At 48.1% G+C, this 13,020-nt stretch overlaps 1 protein-coding gene across 1 annotated transcript in view; it reads right to left on the reverse strand.

The window, feature by feature from the left end:
• Nucleotides 1-13,020, reverse strand: part of ULK2 (unc-51 like autophagy activating kinase 2) — a 480,539-nt gene that overhangs the window by 325,910 nt on the left and 141,609 nt on the right. The window contains exons 6-7 of the mRNA XM_086948387.1: nt 6,356-6,414; nt 6,004-6,086 (exon numbers count right to left, since the gene is read on the reverse strand). Of these exons, the coding sequence (XP_086804513.1) occupies nt 6,004-6,086; nt 6,356-6,414 (142 nt within the window). The remainder of the gene's footprint in view (nt 1-6,003; nt 6,087-6,355; nt 6,415-13,020) is intronic.

Raw genomic sequence — 13,020 nt, forward strand, 5'->3', positions numbered from 1 at the left:
GGTGAGTGAGTGGAAGGATGGATGGGAGAAACGGTACAAGGATGTAAGTATGGGTGGAAGGGTAGATCGATGGGTAAAAGGGTGGATGGATGAGTGAAAGTATAGATGAGTGAGTTAACAGGTGGGTGATGTGTGAGTTAATGCGTGGATATATGAGTGAAATGATGGATGGATTGATAAATTGATAAGTAAAAGTGTGAATGGTTGGGCAGATGAGTGAGCGGGTGGATGTAAGGATGGATGAAGGAGTGAAAGGGAGGGTAGATGGACAAATGGATGGATAGATGAGTGAAGGAGTGAAAGGGTGGATGGAGGAATGGATGAGTGAAATGATGGATACATGATAGATAGGTTTGCAAATGATTGAATATGTTTGGATATGGATGGGCTTAAATATATTCTATTGCGCGACCTCCTCTGATGTGTCTGTAAAACTTACCTTTTGTCCCCAAGTTTTGTCCTGAATTTTGACCTCCTGTCCTGAATTTATGTCTGAATTTTAACCCTTTGTCCTGCATTTTTACACTCACCGTCCTGAATTTGCATCCATCTCAGTTGGTCACCCTAGGTCTGGGCGCCCTGCACCATCCGGCCTCTGTGTGCAGGACCCATGAGATCTGCAGGGATCAGCGAGGGAGAGACGGCTGCTCCGCATCACTATTCACGGACATCGTTCACCGCAAATCCCTGCAGAGGCCATATTCCGAACAGCCAGGAACTATCGGCGAAAGGGGAGTTGGTTTCTGCTGACCACGGCCGTTTTTGTATCCAGTGCTGCACGAATGCCCGAGACGCCGCCAAGTGGATTTACGTATTTGTATACTGCGATCTGGGGGTAACAGCGCTTCACACAATGACACACATACGTCATACATTAAACAGCATAAATAACGGATAGCAGACAGCAGTGCACGTTATGCTTTATCAATTATATAGAAGATTTAAGGCCGAATTCCTGCGTAGTCGGTACGCGTCAGACAGACTCTTCACTTCCAGAAGGTTCTCCACACGCATTAAACGAGATTCCGTAGTCTCCGGATTGGTACCTACTTTGGGGGAGAGGAGGAGGCAGTATCATTCCGCGAGTTTGTAAGTGACCTCACAGAAGCGCAGGAGGTGCCTCATTTGAACTTTCTTACTGAGCTATCCCCTCCCTACAACCCTTCCTTAACAGAATCACCTCTTACCTCCCAACGAGGAGTGGTGGTGAGGTGCAGGCCTCCTCAGACGCGGTACGGAACTCGCAGGGGCTCAAACGCGACCCTAAGGTTTCCCAGGAACTTTAACCTTCTAGACCTTTGAAGGGCCGCAGCACCAAGAAGAGGTAAGCAACACGCACTCAATGCTACAGCACCCCAAATCTACAACCGACAAGAAATCATAGCAGTTAGTCTATGGAGCGAGCAGTGCTTTAAATGGACCGCCGCGAGAACTATAGCTGTCGGCTCAGCCGACAACGAGGGGAGACAAGGGCTGGCCACGCGCACATTGAGGAGCATGGCAGAGTCGGATTCCGACGCGCGCCTTGGGATTGGGTCGCATGCGTCGGAATCCGTGCGGCGGAAGCGCTGGAGGAAGGGGTAATGCTTGTTTATTTTGTATGCGTGCAGCCCTTTGTCTATAATACGCGCCTGCTTTTATGTTTCTTCTTTATTTTTACTCTGTTTAAACAAAGCAAAACTGTTTAATCTGCGAAGTAATTTTGTGATGTGCGCGGTCACTTCAGAGTGTTGTCGCGACGGCGCTTCTTCTCACAGTGAGTCGCGGTTGCATATGAATTGTGTAAATTCGTCACCCCTGCGTTTTTTAACGGACACTCATTCTAGTGTGTCAGCGCTGTGAACCACAAAATGCTCTTGTTTTCGCTGAGTTAGAGCGAGACACGTGTTCCCCGTCTCTGATAATGCGCCTCTAGTAGTTGAACGTGCGTGTAAACACCGAGTGAATAAACTGACATTGTTCCCCAGGAAGTCTCTTCTCGGTGACAATTAAGCGTTAAAGGCATCTGAGTTTCTCTGCTACCTATAGACGGTGGATATGTGAGAGTGTTCGGTGCTCCTTGAGAAGGGTGCTGCCTGTTACACTTTTTTTTTTTTGCAGTTTTTTTTTTATATAGCTCTGATTTGTCCCGAATCCGAATCGGATATCAGAGCGCTTTACATGGCACTAGTTACGTTACACGAGGACACACATTCATTTTGTTAGGCACAGAGAGATTACGTGATTTGCCCAGAATCACAGGAGGTCTGCTTTTTGCAAACACGATGGGCAGGTTTCATATTGGTGTTTCTTCTGGGTGAGCGTGGACTTTCCCGTTCCCTGTGCCACAACGAAGTCCAGTTTTCCGTTTCTCTGTCTGCAGTTTTGAAAATGCAGCGCCCTTGTGAATGCCTCTATTCTCAGAAGACGAAGCGATGATTGCCTCTGTGCTCCGATCAGTGAGAACGATAATCTTGTGTGTGTGAGGCTTCTTTGGTGGTTGGGATAGTCTAGTTCCTTGATTGGCTGCTTCTTTCCCAAGTGCCTTTCTCCTTCATTGTGAATACCTGTTCGCTGGAATGAGACACTGCACGCTCTGGTTCAGCTAGTTTCACTTTTTCTTAGTAACATTGATACACTGATCCTCTATGCGTGTCTGCTCTGTAACACGTACTGGTCACCTGCGCCCTTACAATGACTAATCTTCTGGCAGAAGGTGCCCTCGCCCCTCACAATTGCAAGCATTACGGAGACTCCTATCCCCTGATAGGAGGTAGCTAAACAAGTCTTTAGCAGTCCCCAGCCTCCGAGAGGAGTCTTTTACTTAAGTCTGTTTTCCCATGACAGGTGAAGGTCTTAAAAGAGACGCTTTCATCATTGCAAAGGCAAATATTGCAAATTCTCTCCTCAGTGCCTAATTTGAGCCGGGGGTTCCACAGGCACTTATTTTTCTACTTCTGACATTTGCCCAGTGCTAAAGAGGGTAAACAAACAAAGCAGAAAGACGAGGAAGAGGATGGTGGAAAACCCTTCACAGAGGGAGTACGCAGGAACTTGCACGAGTGATGTAAAGGGACAGGGAGTCTCTAGTAGTGGATTTAGATAGCTAGTTAGATAATTTTTATTGCATAATTAAAATCATTGCAATCTTGCTCGTTTGAAATCGGTATGAAGTGCATTTTTCTAGAATTATAAGAGATATATAACAGTTTGTCATCCTAGTATGCTGGGGATAAAAACGTTTAAACACCGCTTTATCAACTTCAAAACATGGGTAGAAAAACCATTTACGCAGCATTCTGGATTCATAGTTAAGTGTGATTGTTAGGGACCAAGACCGCTTTCACTGTGGATTAAATAGGCTTGAGATGGAATCGAGGCTGCGCAGCCCAATCCTTAGTAATGAGCCCGCTGACATTCAATTGCACCAGACGCGGGTTTCTCAGCAGAGTTTTGGGCTCATTCTTTAAAAAAAATAAGCACAGATCTGCTTTTTCACGTAGCTGCTCCATCTGACAGTCACCCCCCCGGAAATAGCGGACCTTCCTACGTAGTCTCTTCCCCTAATCTGGCAAGAACCACTCTTTTAGAGAGTCTCATCCTTTAGCAAGAGTGGCGTCTTTGCACAGAGACTGTCCCAGGCCAACAGCAGCTGACGTTGCAGTCCAAACTCGCCCCTCCTAGGTAAGCAGCATTATAGGGCAAGCGCCGTTAACTACTACCACACAGAGACGGCCTTCTAAAAACGTGAACTCTCTTGAAAGTCTCTAAATACTCGCTCACCCGCCATCAGTGGTCATCCTACAAAGACTGTTTGTTATCCCCTGAAGGAACAGGTATTACGAACACTCAGAACCCAGATGGCCGGTCTACGTACTCCCAGGTGGCGCTCTTTAAACCAGTTATTCAACAAATTTTTGTTTTTTCAGTCTTGTGACTTGGGTGCACCCGTAGGTGCATATTCAATTCAGAGGTACATTTCATGCCTTTGGCAGTCTCAGAGAAGAGAACAGCACCACCACAGCGTCACTCAGCACCACCACAGCGTCACTCAGCACCACCACAGCGTCACTCAGCACCACCACAGCGTCACTCAGCACCACCACAGCGTCACTCAGCACCACCACAGCGTCACTCAGCACCACCACAGCGTCACTCAGCACCACCACAGCAACACTCAGCACCACCACAGCAACGCTCAGCACCACCACAGCAACGCTCAGCACCACCACAGCAACGCTCAGCACCACCACTGGGGTTGCGACACAAGTAATTCCGTTACTGGGAGGAATGCATTGATGCTTTATTAAAGGGGTTGCTGCAAGGGAGTGCGGGTTGCGGTACACCCGTGGGGGCCTCAGTACACCCGTCGATCTCAGTCCAAGGCCGGGACAACCTCGGTCGGAGTCAGGCGCCGTCTTCTCTGGCAGGGCAGAATCTGGCACCCTATCCCCAAATTCGCCTTGAGCACCTGAACAATGGGACAGTCTCGCCCCACACTCCATCCACACTCCATCCCGCGCCCCACACTCCATCCCGCGCCCCACACTCCATCCCGCGCCCCACACTCCATCCCGCGCCCCACACTCCATCCCGCGCCCCACACTCCATCCCGTGCCCCGCGCCCCACACTCCATCCCGCGTCCACCCTTTATCTCTCTCTCGCCCTCCCTCTATCTCTCTCTCGCCCTCCCTCTATCTATCTTTCGCCCTCCCTCTATCTATCGCCCTTACTATCTATCTATCCTATCACCACAGCATCACTCGGCAACACCACAGCATCACTCAGGGGCACCACAACATCACTATACGCTCCCAAAATGCTTATACCTACAACAGTAACTTACACTATTATTATAATATAATATTGTTGCCAACATTGCTTAATATTTTGCAACATCTATCATCTTGCAAATCATCTTTATACATCAATACAGACTTTGCTAAAAAATTTAATGCAACACATTGTCATATACAATGCCAATAACTCAAACTTTAATGCTGCGAGACCTATTGCATTGCAAATGCTTGTTAGACATGCCGGGGTCAGGTGCCATGAAGCAAAGAACCTGCAAAAACACTCTTGACTCTGCTTCACGGTCTCCCCGTTCTCCAGGCTAATAAGGAAATACTTTTGGAAACCTGAAGCTGAGAGCAGCCTGCGCGACTTGCAAAGGGCAGGAGGCCAACAGATGGGGCAAGGAAGACAAGCTGGGGCGCCGAGTATCACACATCTTTAACCCCTGGATACAGAAACGAAGAGTCATCTGGGCCACAAACACACAGCTCTCAATCAAATCTAAGGTTTAAGGGCTAGAGATTAATACAGTCTAGATTTTACAATTGCATTCTGGTACTTGCAGTCCTGATTTTATAATGAGATAAACAAGAATAGAGAGGGCGCAGAATGGAACCTAAAACTGTACCTGGAATATACCCTCATGCACGGCCCAGGGAAGCAGCTTCAAAATCACTCGACCCTACTTTTTGGCCTTCATTTTCAAATGCATTTCTTTTAAAAAATACAGTGTGATATCACAGTCAGCGACACCTCCACGGCCTTTCTGATGCTGTTTGAACAGGACCCTTTCCAACACTCCCTCCCTCCTTTTCCAAATACATCCGTAATGACTTGCACCTTTAACGTCAGCCCCATCCTGTTACTCTTCCATGCAGAAGAAAGGTTTGGTTCTGTGTTTTTTTGCCTACTTCATCATGTGAATTTATTAACAGGCGTGACCAGGGCGAGTTTTAGGCTCTGATTACAAAAGGACTGAAAACAAACAAAAAATGTTTAGCGTGTTCCTCAGATTGAGCATTTAGATATGAAAGCTTGAAAATCGTAGCAGGAAAGATATGTCTTAAATATATGCATATACCTTTGGGTACTCAGTAGGAACGGTTGCCTTTCCATGTGTGCTCTCGCAGCGCCAAGAAGCCACTTGACAGCAACAGTTACCCTTAACAAATGGTAACATCAATCACACAATCCTCCCAGATCAGGGCTTTGCAAGTGCCACTCACCGAAGTCCAAGCGGTCCTTCTGGTTTCTCTGCAGCAGGCCCAACAGCAGGTCAGTCAGGGACGCAGACGTCTCGCGGGGGATGCTGGGAACCGGGGAAGAAAACACACGATGTTAAACGCTGCAGGTGTGACCCACTTCTCACTGCCTGGTTTCAGTCTCAGAAGAGCAGGGGGGTAAGGTCATATTTTGGAGAGGTAAAGAAACAGGGAAAGAACTGCACTATCGGAACTAAAAGCAGCAGCAGGATAGGCATCCCCAAGCAAGTGCGCTTGGCACGAAACCGTTTCGCTAGCATAAATGACGCAGCACGCACACCCCCAAGGAGTCAAACGACCAAAATCACCTGCTCACCTGGGAAGCAAATTCTTGTTCTTTTCATAGAAGAGTCTCAGGTCCTGGGGGCTGTTGGCCTGTAATGACAAAAAGCACCAGCGTTACAGACGCCATTCAAAGCTAAGTCGCTCCCAGCGGCGTAGATTCAGGGGGGTGTTTGGGGCGTTACACCCTGTAGTAAATGCATTTCCTGGTGGGGATTCAAGTGCTTTCAGTCAAGTAGGTTGAGGTGTCTGTCTGATTTCACAATTAATTATTCCATACACACAAATAAAAACGCGCACACACTCTCCCTCTCCGTTCTAAAAGTCTTCAAAAATGTTTGTTATTTTACAAAATATTGTATTTTCTCTCACCCGTACCAATCGTCATTCGTCTCCCTTTCCACTTTCCCTTTAGCCCTTTCTCATGCACACTGCTTGTCGTACTATGTATTTTAATATTATGTTACAGTGCGATTGCGCTGCACTAGAAAAACGACCTCTTGCAATCACTTCAGCTTTCCTAAAAGCTCGTGCATGTGGGGCTCAGACGCCTTTGGCCTTTGCGTCTGGCTTTCTAACGCAATTGACCAAAGGCGTGTGGATGTCCCAGCTTTTTTGGAAAGGTTTACTCCCAGAGCATTTTGCTCTCGGGAGCCAGCAGCGGCGTGCAGAGGCAATCTGCTTTTCGTCAGCGTGGGCGAGCTTGTTAACCCCTTCGACGCTGATGACGAGCTGGGCTCGTCATGGCGTACCCTCCTCGCACGCTGATGACGAGCCCAGCTCGTCACGTAAAGTGCGTTTCCGCAAAACCCAGCGTGCGAGCGGAATTCCGCTAGCGCGCATGGTGTTAATTAATGCTTTCCGCCCGTCGCCTCTTGCACCCTTCTGCTTGTTTCTTCTTCTTCCTTACAGCGCGCGCACCACTCGCGGGACGCAGTTGATTGTTAGGTGTGTTGCTGATAAGTGATCTCTGCTTGAGAATCGGCTTGTTGATTGTTGACGAAGTAGCTACTCCGTATGTATATTATTTTTATGCTAAGGACAAACAAATACTCCAGTTTTTTATCTTGTTCCTGGGCGTCCTTCGGTGCATGATGGATTGAAAGTGTGTCAATTGTAGATTATCCTGCGTAGGAAAATCCTTGGATGCCGTGCATGAGATTTGGAAGCGGCTAGAAGTGTTTCCTGTAGCTTCAAGCGCGTGAGCACGGAGTTGCTAAGAGTACGAGAGCTACTCAGACGCTGGCACTTGGCAGAGGTATATTGGTATTGTTCTATCTCCGTTGATGTTAGTTGTGCCTGCATTGCGCACAGCACAGCAAAATTGTTGCCCTCCAGAAAGTGTAATTTTTGGTGTGTCCTGGCATATTTTCAGCACGCTGCGTGCCTTGAATTCTGCTCACAACATTTATTTAGCACGGGAGCCTAAGTTGGGTTGAGCTGTAGATGTCTCATTTCACTTTCACACGCCCGCAAGCAGTGGAAATTCGAGAGCAGCTCTTCAAGGTAAAACCAGATGTAACCTTCGATCATGTGTAAGCTGTTTTATTTTGCTTAGTATTTCGCATTGCGTGTATGTATGGATGGGGAACAGCCGTCTGAAGCTGAACTCGGACAAGACGGAGGTACTCCTCATCGGACCCATCCCCTCAGCCTGGGACAACCCCTGGTGACCGACCACACTGGGAACAGCACCAACACCCACCGACCATGCACACAAACTAGGATTCATCCTCGACTCCTCCCTCTCCATGTCTAAGCAGGTCAACGCCATCTCCTCCTCCTGCTACAACACCCTCTGCATGCTCCGTAGGATCTACAAGTGGATCCCGACCGTAACAAGAAGAACAGTGATACAGGCCCTCGTCCGCAATTGACTGAACTACGGCAACGCACTCTACGCAGGAATCCCAGCCAAACACCTACAACGACTACAACGCATCCAAAACGCCTCAGCCCGACTGATCATCAACGTCCCCCGCCGCCGCCACATCACCCCCCGCCGCAGCCACATCACCCCCACCTGAGAGACCTACACTGGCTCACCATCGACAAGAGGATCACCTTCAAGCTCTCACCCACGCACACAAAGCACTCCACAACGCCGGACCAGCCTACCTGAACAGCAAACTCAGCTTCTACACCTCCACCCACCAGCTCTGCTCCGCGAGCCTCGCCCTAGCCGCTGTCCCCTGCATCCAACGAACAACCTCCGGCGGCAGATCCTTCTCCTACCTCGCAGCCAAGACCTGGAACACCCTCCCTACCCACATACGTCAGACCCAAGACCTACTTGGCTTCAGAAGACTCCTCAAGACCTGGCTTTTCGCCTTGAGACCCTCACGGGTAGGTAGCGCACTCTACAAATATTATGATTGATTGATGGATTGATTATTTTGCAATATACTTTATTGCGGTTTTATCACTCCACGTTATTTTTATTTTTTATTGTGCCGCCTAACTTGTAATCGGCCTTTGTAACCTTAGCTCGTGTTTATGCTATGAAGGTTACAAAAGCCAACTGCAAGTTAGGCGGCACAATAATAAATAAAATAAAACTAGTTTTTGTATTGCTGTGTTACCTCACCACGATTTCCAAGATTCTTATCCGGATCAAAATTATTCTTCAATTATCTCTAACTGTTTATAGGACTCACACATTCCACTGCTACAAAAACACACAAGCTTCCTTTCAAGGCCTGCGATCACTGTTGTTGGGTGATCACTCAAATAAGGCACTGCAACAAAATGTTCAAAACATGCTGTGCACACTGCCTCTTAAAGAAACATCCTCCGCACCAGCTGTCAGTCAATAAGCTTTATTCGGTTGAAACAAAGCAACCATAAAAGCACAGTGCAAGATTAAAATACATTCATATCTATACATTAAAAGGGAATACCATTCCAAAGAGTAAATGTGTACATACATACAATAAGTTTACAAAAATATAACAGACAATTTTTAAATTATACAAAAAAAGTGCAAAGTGCGTTGAGAAGGAGATTCATTCATATGGAAAGGGGGATACAACCCTCACTCAATCGGCATTTAACCGGTCTAGACGTAACATCATTCCCCCACTTAGAGCCGCCTCCTCTGCAGTTCTAAGCAGCCCCAGGCATCAGAGATTTATTATCAGACCTTTCAGGGTCGAATTTCCAGATCAATGCGAAAAGTGATGCCAAGTGGGTAGCTTGTAGTTGCTGAGTGTATTGTTGCCCCTAAAGTAATTTCCTGTCTTAAATCTTACATGGGGCATGTATGCGGCTCTGGGGTAAAAATCTCTCAATTCCCTTACAACTATTGGGCCGTCCCCCCTTTGTGGCTGCCAGCCCAGAAGAAAATGGACAACCCGAGGATCCCTAAAGTTTACAAGAATCAGATCTCCCGCTATATCTTTGGTTAGAGGACCCAGCCATTTCACCCTTCTGACATTCAGTATTTTCCCATGTAAATTTGGTGGAAGGGGCCTATTCGTTGTTAACCAAGATGATACCTTGTTAGCCAGCTCGGTTTGACCCTCGATATTTCCATTGCTTAATTCAGGCACGCCTGATAGGATGCAAACAAATGGAGCTGCCTCCGGCGGTAGGTCAATTTGATTACTTTTTCTATGCCTGTAATAATTTTTTGAGAGAGTCCCCACTAAGGGCGTTGAATGTTTAGATGACCCTACTCCGTTATCAGAGTTCAAAGGTATTACCTTTTTTGAACTACTTCTGTTAGGTGTGGTCTGCCGGGTATTAGATGGTAATGACTTTTCGGATTTATTAGGTGCAGAAGGCTGGGTTGGGGGAGTACTGCTTTGTGACATATCGGCAGTGGCTGTGAGTTCACCTTTGTTAGCTCTAACCAGACTTTCTAAGAGGATAGCGTTCGCCTTCGTTGTTTCTTCTATAAAGGTAACTTTTTCCCCGATGACCATGATTTTTTTAACCAAAGGGGATATTAAAGTTTTAATGATGTGTTCAATCAGGGTCAAAGGATCAATTGGTGTTGAAGGTAGGGGAGAATAAGAGGTAGAGCGTGCCCTAAATGATTGCGGGGAAATAGTACAGACCGAAGGGAGACTAGCATCCCGCTTTCTTTTGGTGGTGGGTGTCTGAGGGTTTGAAACTGAGGAGTGGTTTCCCTGGTGGGTTAGTTGGGGGGTAGGTAGTTTGTTAGGACTAGGACTTAAATTTAGTGGGGCACCAGTTAATTCGTTACCCTCTTGAAACAGGATGTAGTTAGTTTTACAAAGCGCATTAAGTTCATCCAATAGTGATAGCGGTTGGCAGTAGTTGGTTGTTACTAAAGGGGATTGACGGCAGACATTTAAGTTATCCAAACTCCCGTTTCCAGTCCCCCCACGGGAGTTAGTATTATTTATGACCCCTGTGCCATCCATAATGCTGAAAGGTTTCGTATATAGCAGCAATATGGTAACAACGACAAACACCAGTACTGGACCAGTGTACAATGTCATAAGCCCAAATCTGTTAAGGCGGGAAGGGTATCAAGGCAGTCACTATTATGAGTCAATATAATTTACCTCCTGTATCCAGTGGATGGTAGGACAATATAAAAAAAAACGGTACCACCTCCTTCGTAGTAGCCAAGAGGGGTGACCCGTCCCGTCCTCCTTGTGCCTCTGAGGGCCACAGAGGGCCCGCCCTTTGCCCGGGCTTAGCCCGGCGGCGCCCGCGCGCGCGTCCCGCGACGCGGGGGCTCTGGCTGGAGTTATGAGCACCTCCGGGGGCGGGACAGGGCGTGCGCGACTTCCGGTCGCGTGGGGCGGTGGGGAGTGTAGTCCTGGTGATTGTCAACCCCTCGCAAACAGCGCAGGAAGGCTGTGGCGCTTCAAGGACCCTCCGGGACTCCTGGGTCAGTTCTGTGTGTCCCCCGCTCCCCCGGGGCTCTGGCTGGAGTTATGAGCACCTCCGGGGGCGGGACAGGGCGTGCGCGACTTCCGGTCGCGTGGGGCGGTGGGGAGTGTAGTCCTGGTGATTGTCAACCCCTCGCAAACAGCGCAGGAAGGCTGTGGCGCTTCAAGGACCCTCCGGGACTCCTGGGTCAGTTCTGTGTGTCCCCCGCTCCCCCGGGGCTCTGGCTGGAGTTATGAGCACCTCCGGGGGCGGGACAGGGCGTGCGCGACTTCCGGTCGCGTGGGGCGGTGGGGAGTGTAGTCCTGGTGATTGTCAACCCCTCGCAAACAGCGCAGGAAGGCTGTGGCGCTTCAAGGACCCTCCGGGACTCCTGGGTCAGTTCTGTGTGTCCCGCACCAGCTGTCCTACTACCTATGTTCAGCCTGTGGTAGCACAGCTATAACAACATGCATTGGCATAGCCAATAGGTCTCGCTTTTGGGACCTTAAAAGGTTTTAGTTATGGAGCACAATATCCTTGGTGCAACAACATCAACTGTTGTATGGCTAAACATTTATAAGGTCCCAAAGGCGAGACCTACTGGCTATGCCAATGCTTGTATTTTTTGACACCACACCGGCTAGCACTGTCTACAGCACGAGGGTGGGGCTGGGCTGAATCCTGAAAATGCAGGATGTCAGCACTGGTCTACAGTGCGCATGTCAGATTGGCTGATCGTCTTGCAACAGCCAGCTTGACATGCGCTCTGTAGACCCAGCAATCCAAAGGCTGTGAAACAGCCTGGAGATTGCTGGCATGTCCCAGCCTCAAAATGAGCGCAAGGTGAACCTGCCCTCACCAATTTTGGAGCTGCTTTCACAGCATGAAAGCAGCTCAAGGATTGGCTGGAGTGCCGTATCACAAGCAGGAAGGAAGTCCTTCCTTTTTCTGCTCATGGAATTGAGAAGTGCAGTAGCAGTCGTGCTCCAGCCCTGCGTTTATGGTGAGTAGCGCCTTCGCGCCTCACTATTTTATTTTATAGAAGCTAGCCGCCAAAGGAACCTCACCTTCCAATGCCCCCCCCCCCCCCAAAATGTGTATTCAACAAGCTACGCCCCTGGAAACCCCCGTCCTAGGAATGACCAACTGTCAATCAGGAAACACTGTAGAGGAAGTCTACAGCTAAGAGCAGGCTGCACAACCGGCAAAAGGTAGGAGGCCAGCAGCTGGGATATAGACGACAAACTGTGTCCCACATCTTTAACCCCTGGATACCGAAACGAGGAGTCATCTGATCCACAAATACACAGCTCACAAGTTTTAGGTTAAAGGGCTAGTAACTAATACATCATACGTTTTAAACTTGCCTTCTGGTACTTGTAGTCCTAATTTTATAATGGAATTAACAGGACTAGAGGACCCAGAATGCAAACAAAAAACGGTAAGTGAATGATACTCTCACACGTGTACCTGGGAAGTATAAAAGGGAACAAATCAAAAATCATCTAAATCTCACATCAAGTGTCCCAGACAGGAACCACGAGGGCTACAAATAAGGGGAAGCCAGATCAATAAAGCAGAAGCTAAGAGTTTCAAAAACCCGAACCTTGAGATTCTGCAATGACGAGCCACCAGATGCACAAATAACTACCAAGTTTACAAATTGGAAATCACGAAATCCGCAAATCCAAAACATTCAGGTTCACAAGTTAATAGCTAACAGGCCAGGCATCAGAAACCCAAATGCCCATAATAAATAATTTTCTAAATTTTACAACACAAGAGGTGGGCATTTCAATAGCCACAAAATCAGGAAGCAACAGGTTATATCCACCAGGTACCATCAATCCA

The sequence above is a fragment of the Lissotriton vulgaris genome, unplaced genomic scaffold, assembly GCF_964263255.1.
Source record: "Lissotriton vulgaris unplaced genomic scaffold, aLisVul1.2 SCAFFOLD_740, whole genome shotgun sequence".
NCBI lineage: Eukaryota > Metazoa > Chordata > Amphibia > Caudata > Salamandridae > Lissotriton > Lissotriton vulgaris.